Source organism: Hyla sarda, chromosome 1 (genome assembly GCF_029499605.1).
Source record: "Hyla sarda isolate aHylSar1 chromosome 1, aHylSar1.hap1, whole genome shotgun sequence".
Lineage (NCBI taxonomy): Eukaryota > Metazoa > Chordata > Amphibia > Anura > Hylidae > Hyla > Hyla sarda.
Window position 1 is genome coordinate 356,029,192 of NC_079189.1, and position 26,063 is coordinate 356,055,254.

General features: G+C 40.6%; 1 protein-coding gene across 3 annotated transcripts in view; it reads right to left on the reverse strand.

The window, feature by feature from the left end:
* KDM4C (lysine demethylase 4C) overlaps positions 1–26,063 on the reverse strand; it is a 459,478-nt gene that overhangs the window by 9,625 nt on the left and 423,790 nt on the right. For 2 of the 3 annotated variants that reach the window (XM_056521848.1, XM_056521837.1), the window contains one exon: positions 7,583–7,702. In XM_056521848.1, coding sequence (XP_056377823.1) covers positions 7,583–7,702 — 120 coding nt within the window. Of the gene's footprint in view, positions 1–7,582; positions 7,703–13,640; positions 13,715–26,063 lie in introns of those variants that run through there. The other variant, XM_056521858.1, reaches the window with a different exon arrangement.

Sequence of the window (26,063 nt, forward strand, 5' to 3'; positions counted from 1 at the left end):
AATATTTTCCAACCAGTGTGCCTCCATCTGTTGCAAAACTACAACTCCCAGCATGTACTGATCTCCGAAGGGCATGCTGGGAGATGTAGTTATGCAACAGCTGGAGGGATCGCAACTACAACTCCCAGCATGCTGGTATTTGCAGTTTTGCAACATCTGGAGAGCTACAGTATAGAGACCACTGCAAACTGTGGCCCTCCAGATGTTGCAAAACTACAAATACCAGCATGCCCAGACAGCAAACAGTTGTGTGGGCGTGCTAGGAGTTGTAGATTTGCAAGATCTGGAGGGCTATAGTTCAGAGAGACCGTATAGTGGTCTCAAACTGTAGCACTCCAGATGTTGCAAAACTACAAATCCCAGCATGCCCAAACAGCTGTCTGGGCATGCTGGGAGTTGTAGTTTTGCAACATCTGGAGTGCTACAGTATAGAGACCACTGTATAGTGGTCTCGGACTGTAGCCCTCCAGATGTTGCTAGGCAACTTACCGGCTTCAGGGAGCCAGCTGCACGACATCGCCGTTCGCCGATCTCCGACACCGATCGTCGCCTGCTGCCTCGCCCGCAGGGTAAGTGGACTCCGGCGCCGGTCCCCTTCTTTTCCCTGCTATTGGTGGTCGCGTCTAGACCAAAAATAGCAGGGATAGGAGGGGTGGCACCCCTGCCACCTCACTCCTATCCCTTCGGGGGATCGTGGGTGTCTTGGACAACCGCGATCCCCCTTATATTCCGGGTCACAATAGACCCGTAATGACCCGGAATCGCAAGTGTGAATTCACTTGCGATTTGCGCCGATCGCCGACATGGGGGGGTCTGATGACCCCCCTGGGCATTTGCGCGGGGTGAATGCTGACAGATATCAGCAGTCACCCCGGTTACGCTTACATCCTTGGTCCTTAACTACCAGGGTGCTTAGACGTACGCATACGTCCATGGTCCTTAAGGGGTTAAAGACATCATGGCAACCAAACACTATATAGCTTTCATTTACCAAAACCGTAACACCAAATAGCTTAAAAAAAAAAAAAAAATCTGATTGGTTGCTATGGAACAGAAAAGGCACAAAAAAAGTGCAAATAAACCCTGCTTGCACCTTTTTTGCGCCTTTTCTAGACACAAAAAACAGTCTAAAGACAATGATAAATGTCGGCCATAGTCAAGTTGTGTTGTACTCATTCAGATCTATAGGAATTAAACAGTTAAGCAAGTTAACCCTCCCTCTAGATTATTAGGTCAGAGTTTCTACTCTGGAACCCCAGTTTAAGTTTTTTTTGTTAGAGTGGACTCAAGTTTAGTTTGATATCCTTCAATGTCACAACACAGACACTAATGCTGATTCCAGCTTAAATGTTTAGAGTACCAGTCACCAAACTAAACTTTTAATATATTGTTCCTTAGGTTATTATAAGACACTTTGCTATTTACTTGCTGTAAAAATTCTCAACTTTTAAATGTTTTAAATGTGATTGAAAAAACGGCCACTAGGTGGCTCTGTTCTCTGCCACAAGTAGAACAGTTAGTTTGGTCTCCACCCAGACTTGCAGAAGTCCAAACTCAGGAAGTGCATGCGGGGTACAGCTCTTGCAGGCTTCAGTGATGCCACACCTGCTGGGAAGCGCCCACTTTCTCCTGCCGGGAGCTCACACAATGTGTACAAGGGGAAAGGTATGATACACAGCTGTTTAAAGCTCAGAATATTTTTTAAGGGCAGGAGGGGTGTTAGAGTACCTGTCATCAAACTATATTTCCAAAACTAACTCAGATTTTATTCCCAAACTACTCCTAAAAGTTTGCCACTTGTATAGGCAATTCTAGCATTTTATTGTGTTAAGGCAATGAACACCTTTGAAAAGCATTTTTTTTTATTCTTGCTTCATACTTCTTATGGTGCAAAACATTTCCTCCACAGGTCTTCGTTTAAAATGTTGATTTTTTTCCCTCTCTATACTTGTATTAAGACTATATAATTATCTTCAGCAGACTGCCTTGTAGCTGTTCTCACCTCTCTTTCCAGCCTGTATGAGCTTTTTTTCAGGGTTTCACTAACTCAGAGAGCAAAAAAGTCTATGAGACTCTGATGAACTTATTTGATCTTTGTCTAAGTAGCAGCTAAACGGTAGGAAATTTGTAATGAATGAGCCTTTAGCCTTTAACAGTGCTAAAGAGCTTAACATTTGACCACACAAAAACAGCAATTTGTTGGACACAAAGCAGCCTGGTTTTACTAATGGCAAATCATGTCAAACTAATCTCATAGTTTTTTTTTTCTTTGTTAGATGACAGTGATATCACCTATTTGAATTTTAACTAAAACTGTGACATAGTTACATAGTTCATAAGACCAGAGTCCATCAAGTTCAACCCATAACCCTAATGAGTCCCTACTGAGTTGATCCAGAGCAAGGCAAAAAAAACCTCATACTAGAGGTAAAAATTCCTTCCCGACTCCAAATATGGCAGTCAGAATAAATCCCTGGATCAACGTTCTGTCCCTATAAATCTAGTATACATAACCAGTGATGTTATTATTATCCAAGAATGCATCCAGCCCCTTTTGAACTCTTTTACAGAGTTCACCAGGACCATCTCCTCCGGGAGAGAATTCCAGTGTCTCACTGCTCTTACAGTAAAGAACCCCGTCTGTGGTGGTGTAGAAACCTTCTTTCCTCAAGACATAGAGGATGCTCCCTTTTATAGATACAGTCCTTGGTATAAAAAGATCATGGGAGAGATCTCCTTACTGTCCCCTGATATATCTATACATAGTTATTAGGTCTCCCCTAAGCCTTTTTTTCTAAACTAAATAACCCTAATTCTGATAATCTTTCTGGGTACTGTAGTCCTCCCATTCCCCGTATTACCCTGGTTGCCCGTCTTTGAACCCTCTCCAGCTCTACTATATCTTTATTGTACACTGGTGCCCGGTACTGTACACAGTATTCTATGTGTGGTCTGACTAGTGATTTGTACAGCAGTAGAATTATTTCCTTGTCGCGGGCATCTATGCCCCTATTGATGCACCCCATTATTTTATTTGCCTTGGCAGCAGCTGCCCGAAATTGGTCACTACAGCTTAATTTACTGTTAACTAAGACCCCCAAGTCCTTTTCCACATCACTCGTCCCAAGTGTGCTCCCATTTAATACAGAATCCCAGCTCGGATTTTTCTTCCAAATGTGCATTACCTTACATTTATCAGTGTTGAACATCATCTGCCACTTCCCAGCCCAAACCACCAACATATCCAGATCCATTTGTAACAGTGCACTGTCCTCAATAGTGTTTACCGCTTCATAGAGTTTAGTATCATCTGCAAAGATTGCTACTTTACTATTCAACCCCTCTAAAAGGTCATTAATGAATTTATTAAATAGAACAGGACCCAAGACTGACCCCCTGTGGTACCCCACTAGTAACAGTCACCCAATCAGATTAATAACCACCCTCAGTTTCCTATCACTGAGCCAGTTACACACATTCTCCCCCAGCCCAATCCTTCTCATTTTATGCACCAATCTTTTATGTGGTGCTGTATCAAATGCTTTGGAAAAATCTAGTGGAGTAACCCTTTAACATTTTTATTCATCCATATTGGTTTTCTTTTATTCCTGACCATTTTATTCCCATAAGGTATATATCTATTACAGTGAGAATTTAAAATATTCTTAAAAGTCTCCCATATGGTGTCAGTATTCTTGTTTTTGAGGACATTACCCATTTTATATTGTTAAGGGATTCTCTGAGTTGATCAAACTTTGCCTTCCAAAGCTCATTGTTTTTGTGACAACTCGAGAGATTCCCTTATTGAAGAACAAGTTATAATGTATTATATTATGATCACTATTTCCTAGGTGTCCTTCTACTTGCACATTAGTTACTCTGTCAGGTCTGTTTGTTAATATTAAGTCCAGTAGGGTGCCCCCCTCTGATTGGGCCCTGCACCATTTGGGACAGATAATTGTATTTAGCTATAGTCAGAAACCTGTTTCCTTTATGAGATTCACAGGTCTCAGTCTCCCAGTTTATATCAGGATAGTTAAAGTCCCCCATTATTATCACCTCATTCTGATTTGCTGCCTTGTTTATTTGCCTCAGTAATTGATCTTCTGGCTCTTCCATTATGTTTGGTTGTTTATAGTAAACCACTATCAGAATTTTTTTCTTTTAATCTCCACATATTTCTACCCATAAATACTCTACATTATCGTTTCCCTCCCATATATCCTCCCACAGTGCAGCCTTCAGACTGGTCTTTACATAAAGACAAACTCCTCCCCCTTTGTTTTGTCCGATCCTTCCTGAATAGACTATAACCCAGTATGTTGACCGCCCAGTCACAGCTATCGTCCAACCAAGTCTCTGTTATACCAACTATGTCAAAATTCTTCTCAGACATTATCAACTCCAGTTTGTCAGTTTTATTTATTTATTGGTTTCATATAAAGATTTTATTGATATTAAGGAGTTAATCTGGTGGAAAACAATTTTCTTCAAATCAACTGGTTCAAGAAAGTTAAACAGATTTGTAAATTAAACTATTAAAACATCTTAATCCTTTCAGTACTTATCAGCTGCTGTATGCTGCAGGGGAAGTTGAGTAGTTCTTATCAGTCTGACCACAGTGTTCTCTGCTAACACCTTTGTCCATGTCAGGAACTGTCCAGAGTAGGAGCAAATCCCTATATCAAACCTCTCCTGCTCCAGATAGTTTCTGACATGGACAGAGGTGTCAGCAGAGACCAAGAAAGCACTGTGGTCAGACAGAAAATAAATTTGAAAAGAAATGAACTTCCTTTGGAGTATACAGCAGGTGATAAGTACCGGAAGGATTAAGATTTTTTTTAACAGAAGTAATTTACAAATTTGTCATCTGGCACCAGTTTATTTAAAAAAGTAACTAAAATAAGACTGGATGCAAGAAATAAAATGGTGTGTGTATGTATGTGCGTGTGTGTGTGTGGGGGGGGGGGGGGGGTTGAGACATTATCGAAACCTTTAAATATTTTAATGGTTTAAATATAAACCTATATCTATCCTAAGATAAAAGGGAAATAATGTAAGGGCAGACTATTTTGGCAGTCAATATTCTATGTTTCTATAGATGCTTCCATTCATTGTATCTTCCTGGCAAGGTTCCATAACAAATGGCAAAATGATTGTCAGTAACAAAAAAAATGTAAAATAATTACAAGAAAGGGCTTGTTACCCATCTCCAAGTTCTGCAATATAGAACTATTAGTTTAGAAAACCTATCACCTAAACTCCTTAAAATATTAATGAAGTATTTAGTCACAGAATAGAAGGAAGCATAAGGTCTGCAGTTAGAATCCAACTCTGCAGGGGCCTTCTAAGTTTAACTCAGCATATAAGTAGCTGGAACTAAAATGGGTCTTTAAATGTCTGTTTTCTGCCTCAGGAATTTCCATTAACCATACAGTCTGTTTCAAAGATAACCTGCACTGTATTATCAGTATTTAAAGTGCCACATTTTAATGTAGCTACAGCTAAAACTTTTGCATACCCATCCATCAACCTTTTTTATATTCTTTATTTAATTTCTTTCTTATGTTTGCTTCTGATTCAACTGCTAGCGGAAATTAATTGAATAGCTTTCAGCTCTTTTCAGACTGTCTGCGTGTATAAGGTGAAGACAACCTGAGTGACATGCCATGAGATACTGTTAACTTAACCAATGTCTTCAACGCTACGTTCAAAAAATGCTCATTTCAAAAACAAAAAAATGCTTCCTCCTGTCTAAGTGGAAATTTAATCTAAGATGATTTTTTTTTTCTTGCAGAGAATAAGAAAAGTAATCTAGCAGAGTATACAAAATAGTCAAATAATACGAAACTATTTTCTTCCTATTAAATGGTGTTCTAAAGTTTTCACTGTAACAACCTCACATTGCAGGTTAAGTGACCAAAGATTTGACTTTTCTGTATGAACCCAGCCCTGCTTTACAGAAATCTATGATTCAAGTCTCATTTTTTTGCAATAACAGGAAGCAAACTGAAGCATACCGCAATTGGTTTCTATTAATAATTTTTCATTGGATTTATTTTACACATGATAATTGATAATTTTTTTTAGCTCTGCTTTTAGTGTTAAACACAACCTAACCTATAACATTACAAATGCTTACTTTAGCCTCTATGAAATTAAAGGTTTTTTTTTCTCACAAAGATCTCTCAACACATATCTGCACAGTAGGAGAAGAGTATATGGTGGGATTCGACCACTGGGACTCCCCACTGATCAAGAGAATGGGGGTCCCATGTCCCCCAACTGAATGGAGCAGCAGTTAGACATGGAAAAAGTTTCTCCATTTAATTTGACTACTGCTACATTAAAGGGGTACTCCGGCCCTAATACATCTTATCTCAGGGGTCCCGCCATTGGGGACCCCCACAATCTGTCATTCAGCACCCACCTTTGCGAGCTCTCCGCAGCGCTGGAGACTGAGTGTGCAGCGTGACGACCATTGGGCCGGAGTATTGTGACATCCTGACTCCGCCCCTTGTGACATCATGCCCCACCCCTCAATGCAAGTCTATGGGAGGGGGCGTGGCGGCAGATTGCGGGGGGTCCCCAGCTGCGGGACCCCCGTGATCAGACATCTTATTCTCTATTCTTTAAAGAGGGGATAGGATGTATTAGTGCCGGAGTACCCCTTTAACTCGGAGCACAAAGTGATTTTTCTTTTTTTCCCTCCTTGCATTTTAAGTTACAGTCTTTCAATTTTTCATCAATAGGGCAATATAAGGGCTTGTTTAAAGCAGACCAATTGCACTTTGTGATGACATCACTTATTTTACCACAAAATGTACAACTTTTAGCATGGCCATGACTAAGAACCGGACCGGTCTGAAACACGTCAGTTTCTACCTAGATTTTACCCTATGGCTAATATTTTAATCATATATAAATACATTTTTGGATTTTTCCTTTTCTTTTTCATGGGAGCTGGAGTTTTTTCTCAAATATTTTTGCAACTTTTTCTTAGAATCTGTCCACACCAGGTATGCAGCTTTGACTATTCTCCGTGCTTCCTGAATCCTTTGGATGTCTCTGAATATACTACTATGATCGTATGGTGGTGAGCTGGTTTTGCTGGTTTTTCTCTTTTTCCCCTTTTTTTTCATATCCCTTAAGGACCGACATTTTAACCCATTTGAAATACCACAATGAATTTTGATTGTGGCATTTCAAAGGTTGATGTCTGGCATTGGTGAGTTCACCTATGCCCCGCATTAGCAGTATGTCTCAGCTTGTGACCACGCTTTATACAACCTGACCGTGACCAGGATAAACATGTATGCCCTATGTTGTCTAAGCAAGCAACTGCTGTCTCAATGGTTGGCCCTCACTGATCAGACATTCATCAACTATCCTGCAGACAAGTGAAGAGACCATGGGAAAATCCCTTTAAGGCTAATACAAAATTTAAGATAGCATAAAATTCTCTTGTCACCAAATTACCTGGTTTCCAGTATAGATAGAGTTTGTGACAAATCGCAACTCATCACATGCAGTAAGTAGTTAATGGTGCCCAAAATTAAAAGTCAAAACAAATAGTACTCACCTTGTACATGTACACAACATTGCATCCTAGGTATTTAGCTCCATAAAGTAATCCATCAGGCCATTTTACTTGAACATCTTGCCCCAGTACAGGCGGACCTAGTTTAAGACAGTCTCTGCTCTAATAAAGAAAACAAAAAAAGTATGTTGCAAATTAAAATATTATAAATGCGTTGATAAGAAAATAAGCTAACTGTACATAAGAAATAAATCACAAATTATGATTTTACACTATTTACATTTGTTCAGAATAATAAATGAATCCTTGAAATAAAATAGTTGGAGAAATATTTGAAAACTACTGCAAGAAGCCACAGTGAGGCCTGATGGAACATGACAGAGGAATCTTAAACAACAGCAACAGAGTAAGTGAGCATTTAGGAGTGGCAAAAGAAAGGGCTTTCACTTTACATACATTTATCTATAGATCTACCATTTCTTAATTTGCTTTGCTTGTCTGTGGTAACGAACTAACATACTTTCTGATATGTACAGAAGTAGATACAAAAAAGGTTTCATTAAAATGGGCACTCATTAAAAAAAATTTGCTATTGCATTCCTTATGGTAAATAAAAAAAAAAATCTTTCTAATGTACTTTGTTTAAGCCCTTAAGGACTCAGGATTTTTCAGTTTTTGCACTTAAGTTTTTTCCTCCTTACTTTTTAAAAATCATAACCCTTTCAATTTTGCACCTACAGACCCATATGATGGCTTGTTCTTTGCACTACCAATTGTACTTGTAAATGACATCAGTCATTTTACTAAAAAATCTACAACAAAACAAAAAAATATATATTTGTGGGACAAAATTGAAAAACAAAACAAAACGCTATTTTGTAAATTTTCTACGCAGTGCACTTTTCAGTAAAAATAACACAATGGGCCTTATTTACTAAGATTGCAGGATTCCTCTCTATTTACTATTGGGAAAAGTCGTGAACATTTTCTGACCAGCTTTTTCTAGGTCGATATTTCCAGCCATTTATCCACAGGATTTTCTGTGAATTCAATAGTAAATCGGTCAGCCTGTGAAACCACACCCATTTCCGGGCCGACCACGCCCCTTTTTTGGCTTTTCACAGTACAATGTCGGGTTTGTCGGATTTTTCAGGCGCACACTGTCGCAGACATGTCTCAGACACTGCGCCAAAATAACCAGAGAAAAACTGGTTGGTTTCAGCTTAAATGAGGCCCATTATCTTTATTTCTGTAGGTCCATAGGATTAAAATGATACCCAACTTATATAGGTTTGATTTTGTTTTACTTCTGGTGATAATTATAACTGTTTGCACGAAAATTAGCACGTTTAGAAATATCCTCTTCTGACCCCTATAACTTTTATTTTTATATGAGGGCTTATTTTTTTGCACCGTGATCTGAAGTTTTTATCGGTACCAAGTTTGTTTTGATGGGACTTTTTGATTGCTTTTTATAAAAAATGTTATGGTATACAAAGTGACCAAAAATATGCAATCTGGGTATTTTTACTATTTTTTTTATTATTTTCATTACATTTTTACAAATGTTTTACAAAGTATGCCAATGACTCTGCAGTTTAACATAAAATTTTTATAGTTCGGACATTTACGCACGCGGTGATACCACATGTTTATTTTTGTTTACATATATTTTTTTTTAAAGGGAAAAGGGGGTGATTCAAACTTTTATTAGGGAAAGAGTTAAATCAAATTTATTAACTTTTTTTTTAACACATTTATAGCCCCCATAGGGGACAATAACATGCAATCTTCTGATTGCAGACACTGATCAATGCTATGCCATAGCATAGCATTGATCAGTGTTATCGGTGCTCCATTGCTCCAGCCTGGATCTCAGGCATGGAGCAATGGATTGCCGATTGGACGAGGATGGGCTGCCAGGAAGCCCGACTGAGCTGCCAGGAAGCATTTTCTTTCATTTTAGACGTGGCAATCAGCTTTGATCACCGCGTCTAAGGGGTTTATACCAGGCATCCGCAATCGGTGATGTCCGGTATTAGCCACGGGTCCCGGCCGTAGCTAAGTGGCAGGACCGACCCGCTTGGACGTGGGGTCAACGCATGACCCTGTGTTATAGCATGGGAGCGGGCGCATGACGTACAGGTATGCCCTGCATTCTTAAGAGGTTAAACGAAATTAAGTTTTCTATGTTTTGTGTTTAAAAAAGCTGCCACTAGGTGTCTCCCTACTTGTCTAGAGCACATTTCCCCCCATCTCTTGCACAGACTTAGGACTCCTGTTGACCTGGCAGAATTCCAAAATCAGGAAATGCAGTCTGGAGTGGTGAGGGGTGTGCGTGTAGCCTTAGCCAATCATAGCTCATCTCACACACTGAACTGCTCTGGGTTGTGTGTAGCAGAGTAAGGGAGGAAGTTCTCCTCTGTATGGCTTCAGATGATGTCACAGCCTGCTGGGTAACACCCCTTCCCTGTCTGTGAATCTGACTGACACTGAGCAGAAAATATAGAGCAATATCAAGGTAGAAAACTAAACAATAATAAAAATAAAGGCAGGGGCTGGTTTATCATGATGGGGGCAGTGAACTGGTAGGATTATAAAATTTAACAAGCTCATAAGAGGTACGATTTAAGGATGCATTGTTCGGCTACTATAATACTGCTGGTGTTTTACCGGCTGTACATTCTCAAGCTGCAGATTTGTTACAGAAATGTCTGAATCTGTTCTTACATATCTTATATCTTAAAGTGGCTTGCATTAACTCATGTACATACTGCAGGAAAAATTCAGATACATGAAACAGATTTACAGTCACATTCATTTCTGCAACACATGACAAGTGTGAAAATATCCTAAATACACAAACAAAACCTTTTGTTAACACAAACTCCACTCTGACAGAGGTCAAAACTCCTCTGATCCAATCCCACAGAAGACTGCTTAAATGGTGACTATGATAATTTGTTCCAGGACACCAGGTGTAAGCCCATCAGATATGGCTCCCAGTCTAGCAAAGGACAAAGCAGTATGAATAACCATGGTGATAGTATGAATTCTGTTTTGAGGTACTGGGTCTTATAATGAGGGACACAATGGAGAGATTATTGAATTTACACCAGCATTTGGCATAAAGGGCAAAAATTTATAAGCAATTGCTGTTTGCGCCAAAATGTGCAACTTTTTTGGCGGGTTTATGCCTCCCTTACCACCATTAAAAAAAGTGGATAGGCCTTAACAGTCCAACATATTTACTATATTTACAATAGTATCTGGCACAGATTTTAGTGGAATTCTACACCAGTTAGCAGCTGCCTTAGATTTCAACATGTAGTTAATGGGCAGACGCTGAAGTGCCAGATTTATGCACATTCGCGCTGGATGTTACAAAAGACTGGCGTGTGAAATTTCCCCAATGTGGTTATTTAGAGGTTAGATGTCCAAGTGTTTACTCTTGTCAAACAAAAAAGAACTATACAACTTCCTCTGGAACATACAGCAGCTGAAGTACTGTAAGGATTAATATTTTAGATAGAAGTAATTTGCAAATCTGTTTAACTTTCTGGCACCACTTGATTAGAAAAAAAAAATGTTTTCCAATGGAGTACCCCATTCATTTGAGACTGGTGATATAAAAAGGATTTGAGCCAAACCCACTGTGTTAAAATAAGAATGTCTTTATGTGTCACATATATTACCCTAGACTTGACAATCCCACAATCTAACTTTGATTAAGAGACTCAAAGAGACTAGAATCTCTACTAAGAAGAGAGACTGATTTGCTTGTCTGAGAGGCTGTGATCTCTGCTAAGAAAAATGATGAAGAAACATTGGATGTTGCATACAAAAGCAAAGAGAATTGTCAAGCAGATGAAGGCTACCCAATGGCTTCTGGCACAACTGCATACACTACATCCTTCAGATAATGGATTTTCCTTTCTTGAAACTATAGTGGTCGGCACAGAAGACTAACAGAAGAAGCAACATAATTTTATGATTATGAATAATATTCACTGCACAAAAAAATAAAAATAAAAAATAAATAAATAAAAAGAAATTACAAGATTGTTTCATTGTGATGCCCCTGTGGCATTCATCTTGGCCAAGCAAATAATAACATATCTTGCTATTAATTTATTTTTAAAAGAGATTCATACTACATAAACACAAAATATTGTATTTATATCTACTGCACATTGTATTCTCTATTTGCATAATAAACTGCTTTGTTTTTCTCTTGACTCTCTGTAGACATCTGGTGTTGTTTCTGTGCAATTACAAATGTGCTTGCAAAGTTTTCATAAGAATGTGGAAAGAAAAAAGTTAAATAGAAAAGAACAAACAAAACAAAACAAAAAAAAAAAACAGACAGGATAGTAGTCACTGCCATGGAACGATTGCCTGTGAGGGTAAAATCTTTGTATTTTCTGACAAAGAAAATCTGAATATATGAAATGTTTCTCGCAAGAATCAAATGGCATACTAAACACATTGAAGTTAAATTCACTATTTTGGAAGTGTATAGAAAATATTGACCCTTTTGTTTCCTATTCAATTATTATTGGTAATTGAATAGGCCTTCATTAAATTAAATCAGCATAAAGTATGGGGCTTAAATAGGAAATAAAAACTTTTGATATGTTGTAAAGCATGTAAAACCAATAGGTTTTGCAATTGCTTTCATTAGAACATTTTCAGTATTTCATACTGAAAAAGACAGTCAAACAACTGCCCCACTGCTTCTGGCGGACAAAACGGTATCTCAGAAATAAAGCTAATTCTGAGAGAAATGTAGGTCACAGACTAGGCAGATATTCACGATTTTGGACGTTATCGGTATCGGCAATTACCTTGCTGATAATCCGATAATGCCCCGCCCCCACCACCACTGCGGTGGAACCGCACCCCAACCACGCCACACTGCACCGCACAGCCCCGGCCGCTGCTCCATTGCATGTGTAAGAATATATGGGGTCCACGCTATTTCTGACTCCTGCTCCATCCTGTGTTAAGCTGTGCGCAGTGCAATGACGAGTGACGTCCTCAATGCGACGTTACAATCAGTGCGCACAGTGACAGCTCAGGACAATGGCACCAGAAGTAGAGCGGAGCCCGGGAACAGGTAATTATAAAACCGGGGATGGGGGGAGGCAATGGGGCAGTGGCGCGGTGCGGGGCGTAGCGGTGATAGGACTCAGGACCCCAGGGCAGGCAGGGGGTGAGAAGCGGGTGGTGGTGGCGGTCTCTGGCACCACAAAAGCCGCTGCAGTTCATTGATTTAAAACGCACGCTTTAAATCAATGATCTGCAGCGGTGTCGGCGGGGGGGAATAGCTGTTAACTTATACCGGAATATCAGTAAAAGTTATCGGCTATTGGCCCTAACCTCCACAGAGTATCGGCCCTGAAAAAAACGATATAGGTCGATCCCTATCACAGACACATAAAAAAGTACATGTACATGATCAGGATAAGATGCTGAGCAACGTATAACAGTTTTGTTTTTTTTAGTGATCTGATGGGTACGCTTTAAGCTATTTTCACACCACAGTTGAGGTGAATGTATGCCAGAGGAGTCAGGAAATCTCCAGACCTTTGGTAAAATGTATTCATAGATTCGTAATTCCCAATGGGACACAAAAAAGTTTGCTTTGGCTATTGCACTATTCCAGAGAGGCATTTACAGCAATGCATGCATACCTTGCAGTATACTTGTAGAAGTCTATGTCAGATGCCACTACTATGTGGCACTCGTCTGGAGCTATACTTCTGGAAATTACATAACACAACAGCAGCATTATTTGTGATATTCCCTAAGATGGCAATATATATATATATATATATATATATATATATATATATTTTTTTTTATTTATTGTGTAGAAATAAGTGTGGAGAACCACCATATACAGTAAGTTCTTCCTGTGTGAAATCCATGGAATATAAATGCTGGGATGGAAATGCAAATGTGGCTTAACCTAAGAACTGTATAGCAAAAAGATTGTCCCTTGGGATGAACCTCGTATCAGAAATTCCGTTTCCCTAATGCACTTAATGCTAGCTGTCTCTTCAGTTTAATGTTCGCTCCATGTACTATCGCTTACTGGATGAATGAAAACAATTAAATTCCAAAATGTTGCTTGATAAATCAATTTAAGCCTTGTGATGTCCGGAAATCCTGTAAAAAAAAAAAGCTTCAAGTAACTGGCAATGTGCAGTTTGTGTATATTTCCCAAATACACACAATAGTAAGAAAACAGTGTTTCAGCACATACAAGAAATGGCATCCTCCAAACTGCATAGCAGTACTGCATTAAAAAAATGCAATGACAGCTTTTATATGAGGTTTTCATGGTATGTTCTTAAAGGGGTACTTCGGTGGAAAACATTTTTTAATCAACTGGTGCCATTAAAGTTAAACAGATTTGTAAATTATTTCTATTAAAAAATCTTTATCCTTCCAGTACTTACTAGCAGATGCATATTACAGAGTAAGTTCTTTTTGGATCTCTTTTTTTCCTTCTGTCCACAGTGCTCTCTGCTGACACCTCTGTCCGTATCAAGAACTGTTCAGAGCAACATAGGTTTGCTATGATTATTTGCTCCTGTTCTGGACAGTTCCTGATAAGGACAGAGGTGTCAGCAGAGAGCACCGTGGACAGAAAAAAAGAAATAAAAAGAAATCAAAAAAACAAAAGAACTTTCTCTGTAGTATATAGAAGCTAATAATTACTGGAAGGATAAAGATGTTTTAATAGAAGTAATTCACAAATCTGTTTAACTTTCTGTCAGACGCTATGGGAGAGCCGAAGATAGCCGAACTGCTCTCCTATAGAGATACATGGAGGGGGGATAAGTTTTTCTGTACTGTCGGGCATAAGACTTTTTCTTTAATGTAGAACAAATAAAACCTAACAGTTATAAAACCAAAATGCTAAAAGTATTACTAACTCTTGTACGGAGGCATAATAAGACACTTGTAATGGTAGGGTGCCACTATGAGAACAGGATCAAACTAGCATGCTAAGCTGACATGACCGATTCATATTAAAACATTGCATTATGGTGTCCAGTATTTCAACATAGTTTTTTTAAATCACACTATTATATTTAACTTATAAGGCCTTGGCATTTTACAAAATTTTCTTTGTATATAATCAGGAAATTCGAAGCACTCAAACCAAGTGAATGAACGTGTAGTACAGTATTATGGAATGAATGGCTTGTCAGACTGTAGATGATTTTTCTTCTTCAGCAAAGGAAAAGAGCAGCATTATAAGCTTGCTGTGTAGAAATAATACACAGGCCAATTGCACAGCATGGAAACTGCAGCTTTATGTTATCTTCAATTTAACTCAATGCTACCTACAATTGTGATGGTAAGACAATGCAATTAGTGACAAATCTGACTGATTTAATGTTACACATGATTTTTAAGATGTAAAGATGTAAATAACTAAATTTACATATGTAAACTTATCTATCTAAACGTATTATACCCCAATGTAGGATTTAACCTTAACCCCTTGGGGACGGAGCCCATTATGACCCTAAGGACGGGAGCATTTTTTGCAAATCTGACCACTGTCACTTTAAGCATTAATAACTCTGGAATGCTTTTACTTATAATTTTGATTCCGAGATTGTTTTTTCGTGACATATTCTACTTTATGTTAGTGGTAAATTTTCGGCGATACTTGCATCCTTTCTAGGTGAAAAATGCAAATATTTCATGAAAAATTAGAAAATTTTGCATTTTTCTAACTTTGAAGCTCTCTACTTATAAGGAATATGGATATTCCAAATAAATTATGTATTGATTCACATATACAATATATCTACTTTATGTTTGCATCATAAAATTGACGAGTTTTTACTTTTGGAAGACATCAGAGGGCTTCAAAGTTCAGCAGCAATTTTCCAATTTTTCGCAAAATTTTCAAAATTGGAATTTTTCAGGGACCAGTTCAGGATTGAAGTGGATTTGAAGGGTCTTCTGGTTAGAAATACCCGATAAATGACCCCATTATAAAAACTGCACCCCTCAAAGTATTCAAAATGACAATCAGTAAGTGTGTTAACCCTTTAGGTGTTTCACAGGAATAGCAGCAAAGTGAAGGAGAAAATTCAAAATCTTCATTTTTTACACTGGCATGTTCTTGTAGACCCAGTTTTTGAATTTTTACAAGGGGTAAAAGGAAAAAAATCCTCACAAAATTTGTAACCCAATTTCTCTCGAGTAAGAAAATACCTCATATGTGTATGTCAAGTGTTCGGCGGGTCCACTAGAGGGCTCAGAAGGGAAGGAGCAACAATGGGATTTAGGAGAGTGAGTTTTTCTGAAATGGTTTTTGGGGGGCATGTCCCATTTAGGAAGCCCCTATGGTGCCAGGACAGCAAAAAAACCCACATCGCACACTATTATGGAAACGACACCCCTCAAGGAATGTAACTAGGGGTACGGTGAGCCTTAACACCCCACAGGTGTCTGACAACTTTTTGTTAAAGTCGGATGTGTAAATGAAAAAAAAAAAATTTTCCACTAAAATGCTGGTTTTTCCCCAAATTTTTACTTTTTTACAAAGGGTAATAGGAGAAAATGCCCCCCAAAATTTGTAACCCCATTTCTTGTGAGTATGGAAATATCCCATATGTGGACGTCAAGTGCACTGCGAGCGAACTTCAATGCTCAGAAGAGAAGGAGCACCATTGAGCTTTTAGAGAGATAATTTGTTTGGAATGGAAGTCAGGGGCCATGTGCATTTACAAAGCCCCCCGTGGTGCCAGAACAGTGGACCCCCCCACATGTGACCCCATTTTGGAAACTACACCCCTCACGGAATGTAATAAGGGGTGCAGTGAGCATTTACACCCCACTGGCGTTTGACAGATCTTTGGAACAGTGGGCTGTGCAAACAAAAAAATTACATTTTTCATTTTCACAGACCACTGTTCCAAAAATCTGTCAGACCCCTGTGGGGCGCAAATGCTCACTGTACCCCTTATTACATTCCGTGAGGGGTGTAGTTTCCAAAATGGGGTCACATGTGGGTATTTATTACTTTGAATTTATGTCAGAACCGCTGTAAAATCAGCCACCCCTGTGCAAATCACCAATTTCGGCCTCAAATGTACATAGTGCGCTCTCACTCCTCAACCTTGTTATGCGTCCGCAGAGCATTTTACGCCCACATATGGGGTATTTCCGTACTCAGCAGAAATTGCGTTACAAATTTTGGGGGTCTTTTTTTCCTTTTACCTCTTGTGAACATAAAAAGTAAAGGGCAACACCAGCATGTTAGTGTAAAAATTTTTTTTTTTACACTAACAGGCTGGTGTAGACCCCAACTTTTCCTTTTCAAGGAGAAAAAGCCCCCCAAAATTTGTAGTGCAATTTCTCCCGAGTACGGAAATACCCCATATGTGGCCCTAAACTGTTTCCTTGAAATACGACAGGGCTCCAAAGTGAGAGAGCACATGCGCATTTGAGGACTAAATTAGGGATTGCACAGGGGTGGACATAGGGGTATTCTACGCCAGTGATTCCCAAACAGGGTGCCTCCAGCTGTTGCTAAACTCCCAGCATGCCTGGACAATCAGTGGATGTCCGGAAATGCTGGGAGTTGTTGTTTTGCAACAGCTGGAGGCTCCGTTTTGGAAACACTGCTGTACAATACGTTTTTTATTTTTATTGGGGGGGGGACAGTGTAAGGGGGTGTATATGTAGTGTTTTACTCTTTATTAGGTGGTAGTGTAGTGTAGTGTAGTGTTTTTAGGGTACATTCACACTGGCGGGTTACGGTGAGTTTCCCGCTAGGAATTTGCGCTGCGGCGAAAAATTTGCCGCAGCTCATACTTGAAGCAGGAAACTTGCTGTAAACCCGCCCGTGTGAATGTACCCTGTACGTTCACATTGGGGGGTGGGGGGCAAACCTCCAGCTGTTTCAAAACTACAACTCCCAGCATGCACGGTCTGTCAGTACATGCTGGGAGTTGTAGTTTTGCAATAGCTGGAGGCACACTGGTTGGAAAACCTTCAGTTAGGTTCTGTTACCTAACTCAGTATTTTCCAACCAGTGAGCCTCCAGCTGTTGCAAAACTACAACTCCCAGCATGCATGGTCTGTCAGTACATGCTGGGAGTTGTAGTTTTGCAACAGCTAGAGGCACACTGGTTGGAAAATACTGAGTTGGGTTCTGTTACCTAACTCAGTATTTTCCAACCAGTGTGCCTCCAGCTGTTGCAAAACTACAATTCCCAGCATGTCTGATCACAGAAGGGCATGCTGGGAGATGTAGTTATGCAACAGCTGGAGGTACGCAACTACAACTCCCAGCATGCCGAGACAGCTGTTTGCTGTGTGGGCATGCTGGAATTTGTAGTTTTGCAACATCTGGAGTGCTACAATTTAGAGGCCACTGAACAGTGATCTCCAAACTGTGGACCTCCAGATGTTGCAAAACTACAACTCCCAGCATGCCCAGACAGCAAACAGCTGTGTGGGCATGCTGGGAGTTATAGTTTTGCAAGATCTAGAGGGCAGTATAGAGATCACTGTGCAGTGGTCTCTAAACTGCAGACCTCCAGCTGTTGCAAAACTACAAATTCCAGCATGCCCACACAGCAAACAGCTGTCTGGGCATGCTGGGAGTTGTAGTTTTGCAACATCTGGAGGGCTACAGTCTAGAGACCACTATAGTGGTCTCAAACTGTAGCCCTCTAGATGTTGCTATGCAACTACTCACCGGCTTCCGTCGCGTCCGGGAGCCGTCCTCTTCTGCCGCACGCCGCCGCCGATCTCCGTCGCTCCGCTGCCTCCGGAGGGGTAAGTGGACTCCGGCGCCCGCTCCTCTTCGTTTTCCCCGTTCTGTCCCGCCTATTGTGGGAGGGCAGGACGGGGAAAACGAAAGTAAACCCCTCCGCCCCAGATCTGCTATTGGTGGTCGCGTCTAGACCACCAATAGCAGAGATAGGAGGGGTGGCAACTCTGCCACCTCACTCCTATCGCTTTAGGGGGATCGTGGGTGTCTTAGACACCCGCGATCCCCCTTCTATTCCGGGTCACCATAGACCCGTAATGACCCGGAATCGGCGCAAATCGCAAGTGTGAATTCACTTGCGATTTGAGCCGATCGCCGACATGGGGGGGTCTAATGACCCCCCTGGGCATTTGCACGGGGTGCCTGCTGATAGATATCAGCAGTCACCCCGGCCCGGTCCCCGCGCGGCGGGGGCCGAAATTCCCACGGGCGTATGGATACGCCCTTCGTCCTTAAGTACCAGGACGCAAGGGCGTATGCATACGCCCTTCGTCCCCAACAGGTTAAAAAACATTGTGACATAAATCCCTATGAACATTTTTTTGGGTCACAAAATATATGAGATCCATGTAAATGGAGTCCTGCAAGAATCTGTTTTGCCAAATAGAGAATAGTGTATTTTAAACCAAGTACTATTTTCATGTTTAAGCAAATAATAAACAACGATGGTAGTAGATTCCAGTGTTAAATCATTGTCACCAAACCATTTGGACCTGTGACATTGCTACTTTAAAATGACTAAGCCTTCTGTTCATTCCAACCTTTAGGGTGCACATAAAGGGGGAGATTTATCAAAACCTGTCCAGAGGGGAAATTGCCGAGTTGCCATAGCAATCAGATTGCTTCTTTCATTTTTAACAAGGCCAAAATGAAAGAAGCAATCTGATTCGTTGCTATGGGCAAACCGTAAGTGAAAACAGAAATGAAGTAATTTTTTTCAAATTAACCCCTTCATGACCCAGCAATTTTTTTTTCTGGCTCAGTTTTTTCGCCTTTACCTTCTAAGACCCATAACTTTATTTTATTTTTATTTTTTTGACTGACAAAGTTGTATGAGGGCTTATTTTCTGCTTGACAAGTTGTACTTTCCTGTGATACATTGTATGATAAAAAAAAAAGTGTATTACAAAGCCAGAAAACAATTATATGTAATAGAATATGGAATTGCTCAATTTTGTAAGGCAATAATTTTTTGGAAGTTCAAAATATGGCAAATCTTACATGCTATCTTTATTCTATGGGTCAGTACAATTCCAACAATACCAAACTTGAATTTTTTGTTTTATGGTAAGTAATAAATTTGAAATCTTGAAAAAAACAAACAAAAAAAAAAAAAAAAACAGTTCATTACTATATTCTTACCCCTACAACTTTTTTTTATTTTTTATTAAGTTCTTGTAACCAAAAATCTGCAATTTTGGTGTTTGGAATTTATTTGTGTTTATGCCATTCAAAGTGCAGGATCAGAAACATAATTTAATAGGTCAGAAAATTATGCATGTGGAGATAACAAATTTGTGCATTTTTTCGTTTTTGTACAGTGTTTTATTAAAAAAATTGAAAAGGCGGTTATTTGAATTTTTATGGATGGATTTAAAAAAAAAAAGTTTTAAAAACAAAAAAAAAAAAAAAATACACTTTTTGGCCTATAATCATTAGATGGCTTCCATAGATCAATGTAATGCTATTGCATTACATTGATCCATAACATCTGTGCTCTATTGCTAAGGACTGCAAAAGGCAGCCTTAAAGGGGTACTCCAGTGGAAACATTTTTTTTTATCAACTGGTGCCAGAAAGTTAAACAGATTTGTAAATTAATATAAAAAGAAGAAAATGGTTTCCCCCACCTCAAGGCTCGTGTTTATATTATTACTAGAGATGAGCGAACTTACAGTAAATTCGATTTGTCACGAACTTCTCGGCTCGGCAGTTGATGACTTATCCTGCGTAAATTAGTTCAGCCTTCAGGTGCTCCGGTGGGCTGGAAAAGGTGGATACATTCCTAGGAAAGAGTCTCCTAGGACTGTATCCACCTTTTCCAGCCCACCGGAGCACCTGAAAGCTGAACTAATTTATGCAGGAAAAGTCATCAACTGCCGAGCCGAGAAGTTTGTGACGAATCGAATTTACTGTAAGTTCGCTCATCTCTAATTATTACAAAGATAATGCAATAAGACCGTATTTCAATTATTCTATTATTTTATTAAAATGTATCATATGAATTTAAATTCCACTCTCACAGGGCCCTTGTGGGAGAAGAAATATTTTTAAGATACAAATAAAAATACAAAACAGTAAAAACAATATGTCACTCAATTTGATTCATGGACAACAAAATATCTATTAGATGTAACTGTACTTTAGATTGTAGCAACGATTGCTATAATATTGTTATATTGTCTCTGGTCAGATTTTACAATAAATGTTGATCTATTACCAGTTCTTTGTGGTCGGCAATTACTCGCTGAGCTGCAGATATACTTGCAGGAATATGTGCTGGCATGCACAGGTGGCGGCTGGTCCTGACCGCACAGGGCCCGGGTGATACCGCCCGAGGGATCGAGGAGATGGATGCAGAGTCTCGTGGTGGCTGGTCCTGACGGCGCAGGACCCGGATTATGCCGCCCGATGGAATCGAGGAAGTGAATGCAGAGCCTCGTGTTATCAGAGTCTGAAGTCAGAGTTCATGTGGACCATGGGAGCTGAGACTGGTAAGACCCAGACTTAGATGCAGGTAAGTCCTGGGGATGGATTGCCCATTCAGAGCTGTGGATATTGTCCAGAGTGTAGCTGTCCAGATTCTTGACAGTAAAGTTCTTTAGGCAATGAGTGGCATAGATAACCTCAATAATTATTATGTAACATAGATAACATCAATAATTATAATATTTATTGATGTTATCTATGCCACTCATTGCCTAAAGGACTTTACTGTCAAGATTCTGGACAGCTACACTCTGGACAATATCCACAGCTCTGAATGGGCAATCCATCCCCAGGACTTACCTGCATCTAAGTCTGGGTCTTACCAGTCTCAGCTCCCATGGTCCGCATGATCTCTGACGTCAGACGCTGATAACACGAGGCTCTGCATTCACTTCCTCGGTAATAGATCAACATTTATTGCATCACTTGTTATAGCTTACAGTTATATTGTAAAATCTCACCAGAGACAATATAACAATATTATAGCAATCGTTGCTACAATCTAAAGTACAGTTACATCTAACAGATATTTTGTTGTCCATGAATCTAATTTTGCAAACAATATAGCAATTGAGTGGCACATTGTTTTTACTGTTTTGTATTTTTATTTGTATCTTAAATATATTTCTTCTCCCACAAGGGCCCTGTGAGAGTGGAATTTAAATTCATATGATAAATTTTAATAAAATAATAGAATAATTGAAGCACGGTGTTATTGCATTATCTTTGTAATAATATAAACACGAGCCTTGAGGTGGGGGAAACCATTTTCCTATTTTTATATTGATATTTCCAACACACCGTGGTATAGGTGTGTACCCCATTCCACCTTGGCAAGTATATCATTGTGAGCTGCACCTACAATTTTCTTTTTTCTTTTAAGATTTGTAAATTACTTCTATTAAAAAATACTTCCAGTACTTATCAGGTGATGTTATGATCCACAGGAAGTGCTTTTCTTTTTAAATTTCCTTTCTGTCTGACCTCAATGCTCTCTGCTGACACCTCTGTCCATTTTAGGAACTGTACAAAGTAAAAGCAAATCCCCATAGAAAACCTCTCCTGCTCTGAACAGTTCCTAAAATGGACAGAGGTGTCAGCAAAGAGCACTGTGGTCAGGCAGAAAGGTAATTAAAAAAGAAAAGAACTTGCTATGGATCATAAAAGCAGCTGATAAGTACTGGAAGGATAAACTTTTTTTTATAGAAGTAATTTACAAATCTGTTTAACTTTCTGGCACCAGTTGATAAAACATTTTTTTTTTCCAGTGGAGTACCCCTTTAATGTCCCATATGTGTTGTTATCACTGAACATGTGTTTCCTGGCACAGATGTGCTTAAACCCCGTTATCTCCTCTGGAAAAAAAATATTTTAATCAACTGGTGCCAGAAAGTTAAACAGATTTGTAAATTACTTCTATTAATTTTTTTTTATCCTTCTAGTACTTATATGCTTCTGTATGCTCCACAGGAAGTTCTTTTCTTTTTGAATTTCCTTTCTGTCTGACCACAGCGCTCTCTGCTGACTCCTCTGTCCATTTTAGGAACTGTCCAGAGTAGGAGCACATTTTCTGACATGGACAGAGGTGTCAGCCGAGAGTACTGTGGTCAGACAGAAAAAAGAACTGCTTGTGGAGAATAAAGCAGGTAATAAGTACTGGAAGAATTAAGAATTTTTTAAAAGAAGTAATTTACAAATCTGTTTAACTTTCTGTCATCAGTTGATTTACAATTTTTTTTTTCCAGTGGAGTACCCTTTTAACTTTTAACAATTGAGTGAATTTGGCATTCTTTTATTCATACATTTCTTTAAAAAAAAAAAAGATTGGCCTGTAACTTTCAAGCCTATTTTAATACATTACATACTGGACAATGCATACATACAACACAGATACTTGTGTATGCAAAAAGCTAGACTTATAATAACAACTAAAAAGTAGAGATGTCCCGATACCATTTTTTTTTAAGACCGAGTACGAGTACCGATACTTTAATTCTAGTATTCACCGATACCAAGTACGAGTACTTATATTTTAAAGGGAATCTGACAACAGGGTGACCCGATCTCTGGTGCTGCTTACCGTAGGATATGTGGGTCCTTGTTAGGGATCGACCAATATCGGCCGATAAGTTATCGGCCGATAGCCGATAACTTATACCAATATTCCGGTATAAGTTATTGGCTATTTATCCCCCCGCGACACCGCTGCAGATCATTGATTTAAAGCGGGCGCTTTAAATCAATGAACTGCAGCGGCTTTTGCGGTGCCATAGACCGCCGCCCGCTTCTCTCCCCCTGCCTGTCTGGGGGTCCCGAGTCCTATCGCCGCCTCCCCCCCCCCACCGCCACACCGCTCTGCGCCCCCTACCGCCCCACGTCGCACCCCCCACCGCACTGCCCCGGCCCCATTGCCTCCCCCATCCCCGGTTTTATAATTACCTGTTCCCGGGGTCCACTCTACATCGGTCTCCGGTGGCGGTCACTGTGCGCACTGACGGTGACGTCAAGTCGCGTCACGTCACTCGTCATTGCGCATAGCGTAACGCAGGACGCAGCAGGAGCCAGAAGTAGCGTTTACCCCGGGCCCCGGGAACAGGTAATTATAAAATCGGGGATGGGGGAGGCAATGGTGCCGGGGCGGTGCGGTGGGGGGTGTGACACGGTGGGGCGGTGCGGTGGGGGTGACGCGGTGCGGCGGGTCGTGGGGGGGCGGTCGCGGTGCGGACGGGGCAATATCGGATTATCGGCAAGGTAATTGCCGATACCGATTATGCCCAAAACCGTGATTATCAGCCGATAATAGGTCGATCCCTAGTCCTTGTTGTGCGTAATGGAGGTGGGCTACTGTAATATGAGCCAAGATTTCTCTCTTCTCCATTGGGCAGAACAAAACATTTGCATTATGGGCGAGACTGATGACCACATGGTGAACAGCGGTAGAAACCGGGTCACCTGCACCATCTACCTATAAATTCAAGTTAGTGCAGGTGACTCTGCTGTAAGATTGCCTTTAATATTAGATAGTATCCCCTTGCAGACACTAGCAGCAGCCCCCTGTAGACATTAGTAGCAGCCCCCCCCTTGTAGACAGTAGGCACCCCCTGTAGACATTAGTGGCAGCCCCCCTGTAGACCGCAGCGCCCCCCTTAAGACAGCAGCCCCCCTGCAGATGTTAGTAGCAGCGCCTCCTGTAGACCACAGCCCCCCTTGTAGACAGCAACCCCCCCTCTGCAGGTGTTAGTAGCAGCCCCCCTGCAGGTGTTAGTAGCAGCCCCTCCTGTAGACTGCAGCCCCCCTTGTAGACAGCAAGCCCCCCTTTAGACAGAAGCCCCTTGCAGATATTAGTAGCAGCCCCCCTGTAGACCTCAGCACCCCTTGTAGACAGCAAGCCCCCCTTTAGACAGCAGCCCCCCTGCAGATGTTCGGAGCAGCCCTCCTGTAGACCGCAGCCCCCCTTGTAAACAGCAGGGCTTCCACTTTACACATTAGTAGCAGGCCCCCTGTAGACCGCAGCCCACACCCTTGTAAACAGCTCACCTGTGGCTGTCCTCTGATGGGTGCTGCTGACCCGTTCTCCCGTCCGCATAATGGCGTTCTATGGAGGAGCGTGTGACATACATGTCACTCTGCTTCCTCCGTAGCGTTACGCTGGGCGCAGTGGATGAGGTGGAGTGATATGTGTGTCACATGCTCTTCCATGGAACGCCATGATGCGGACAGGAGGATGGGAGAGCGGGGCAACGAAGCGGCAGCAGGTATCGGGGACATTGAACGAGTCCCCGATACCAGGGAAATGGCTAGTATCGGCCCAGATACCGATAATAGTATCGGTATCGGGACATCCCTACTAAAAAGAATTGTAATAAGCCCACAAGCATTCAGATATTGAAGCAAACAGGCATCATTGAAACCCCTTAAATCTGCTGATACTCTTTACGATGTTTAGCAGTCATTAAACATACAGCATGATCAGGAGTAGAGATGAGCGAAGTTACAGTGATTCAATTCGTCACAAACTTCTCGGCACGGCAGTTGCTGACTTTAGCCTGCATAAATTAGTTCAGCTTTCAGGTGCTCCGGTGGGGCTGGAGACTTTCTCCTAGGACTGTATCCACCTTTTCCAGCCCACAGGAGCACCTGAAAGCTGAACTAATTAATGAAGACTATAGTCAGCAACTGCCGACAAATTAAATTACTGTAACTTCGCTCATGTCTAATCAGGAGCTAAGCCTGCTCTATATGTGGCGGGTGCTGGCTGTATCTTACAACAGACACTTGCCTGCAACTGCTGGCATCAGTCTGCAGTCAGATCCCTGCAGCATAACCTTCTGCATGATGCGGATCAATAGCAATCACGGCAAGCAAAAATTGAACTGACCGGTGCCACACGTCAGGGAACGTTTGGCACACTTCTGACACAATTTATAGGTGACAATCAGTTACCATGGCAGCCAGAGATCTTTTGAAGGCTTCCATGCACGCCATGGGAGATCTGCCTGTACAATCTGGCACAGGCATACTGTAATAGTATAATGCTGATTTAACAGTTCAAAGTGAACAGTGAACTGCAAAAGCAATCAAATGTTTGCCTATGAAAGTGCCCTTGGAGGTCTAAAAACGTGTATAAAAGTTTTTTAAAATGTTGTTTGGTTTTCTGTTAACCCCTTGCCGCAAAACGCCATTTCTAAACGGTGCTGCGGCACGGGAGGGTTATGAAGAGACCTCAGGAGCTGAGCTCGCATCATACCCGCATGGTCATGGCGGCTATAACATTGCAAAAAAAAATAAAAGGGAAAAAAAAAGTTTATAAAGATGATTTAACCCCTTCCCCAATAAAAGTTTGAATCACCCCCCTTTTCCCATTAAAAAAACTGTGTAAATAAAAACATGTGGTATCGCTGCATGTGTAAATGTCCGAACTATAAAAATATATTGTTAATTAAACCACAAGGTCAATGGCGTACATGCAAAAAAATGCCAAACTCCAAAATAGTGTATC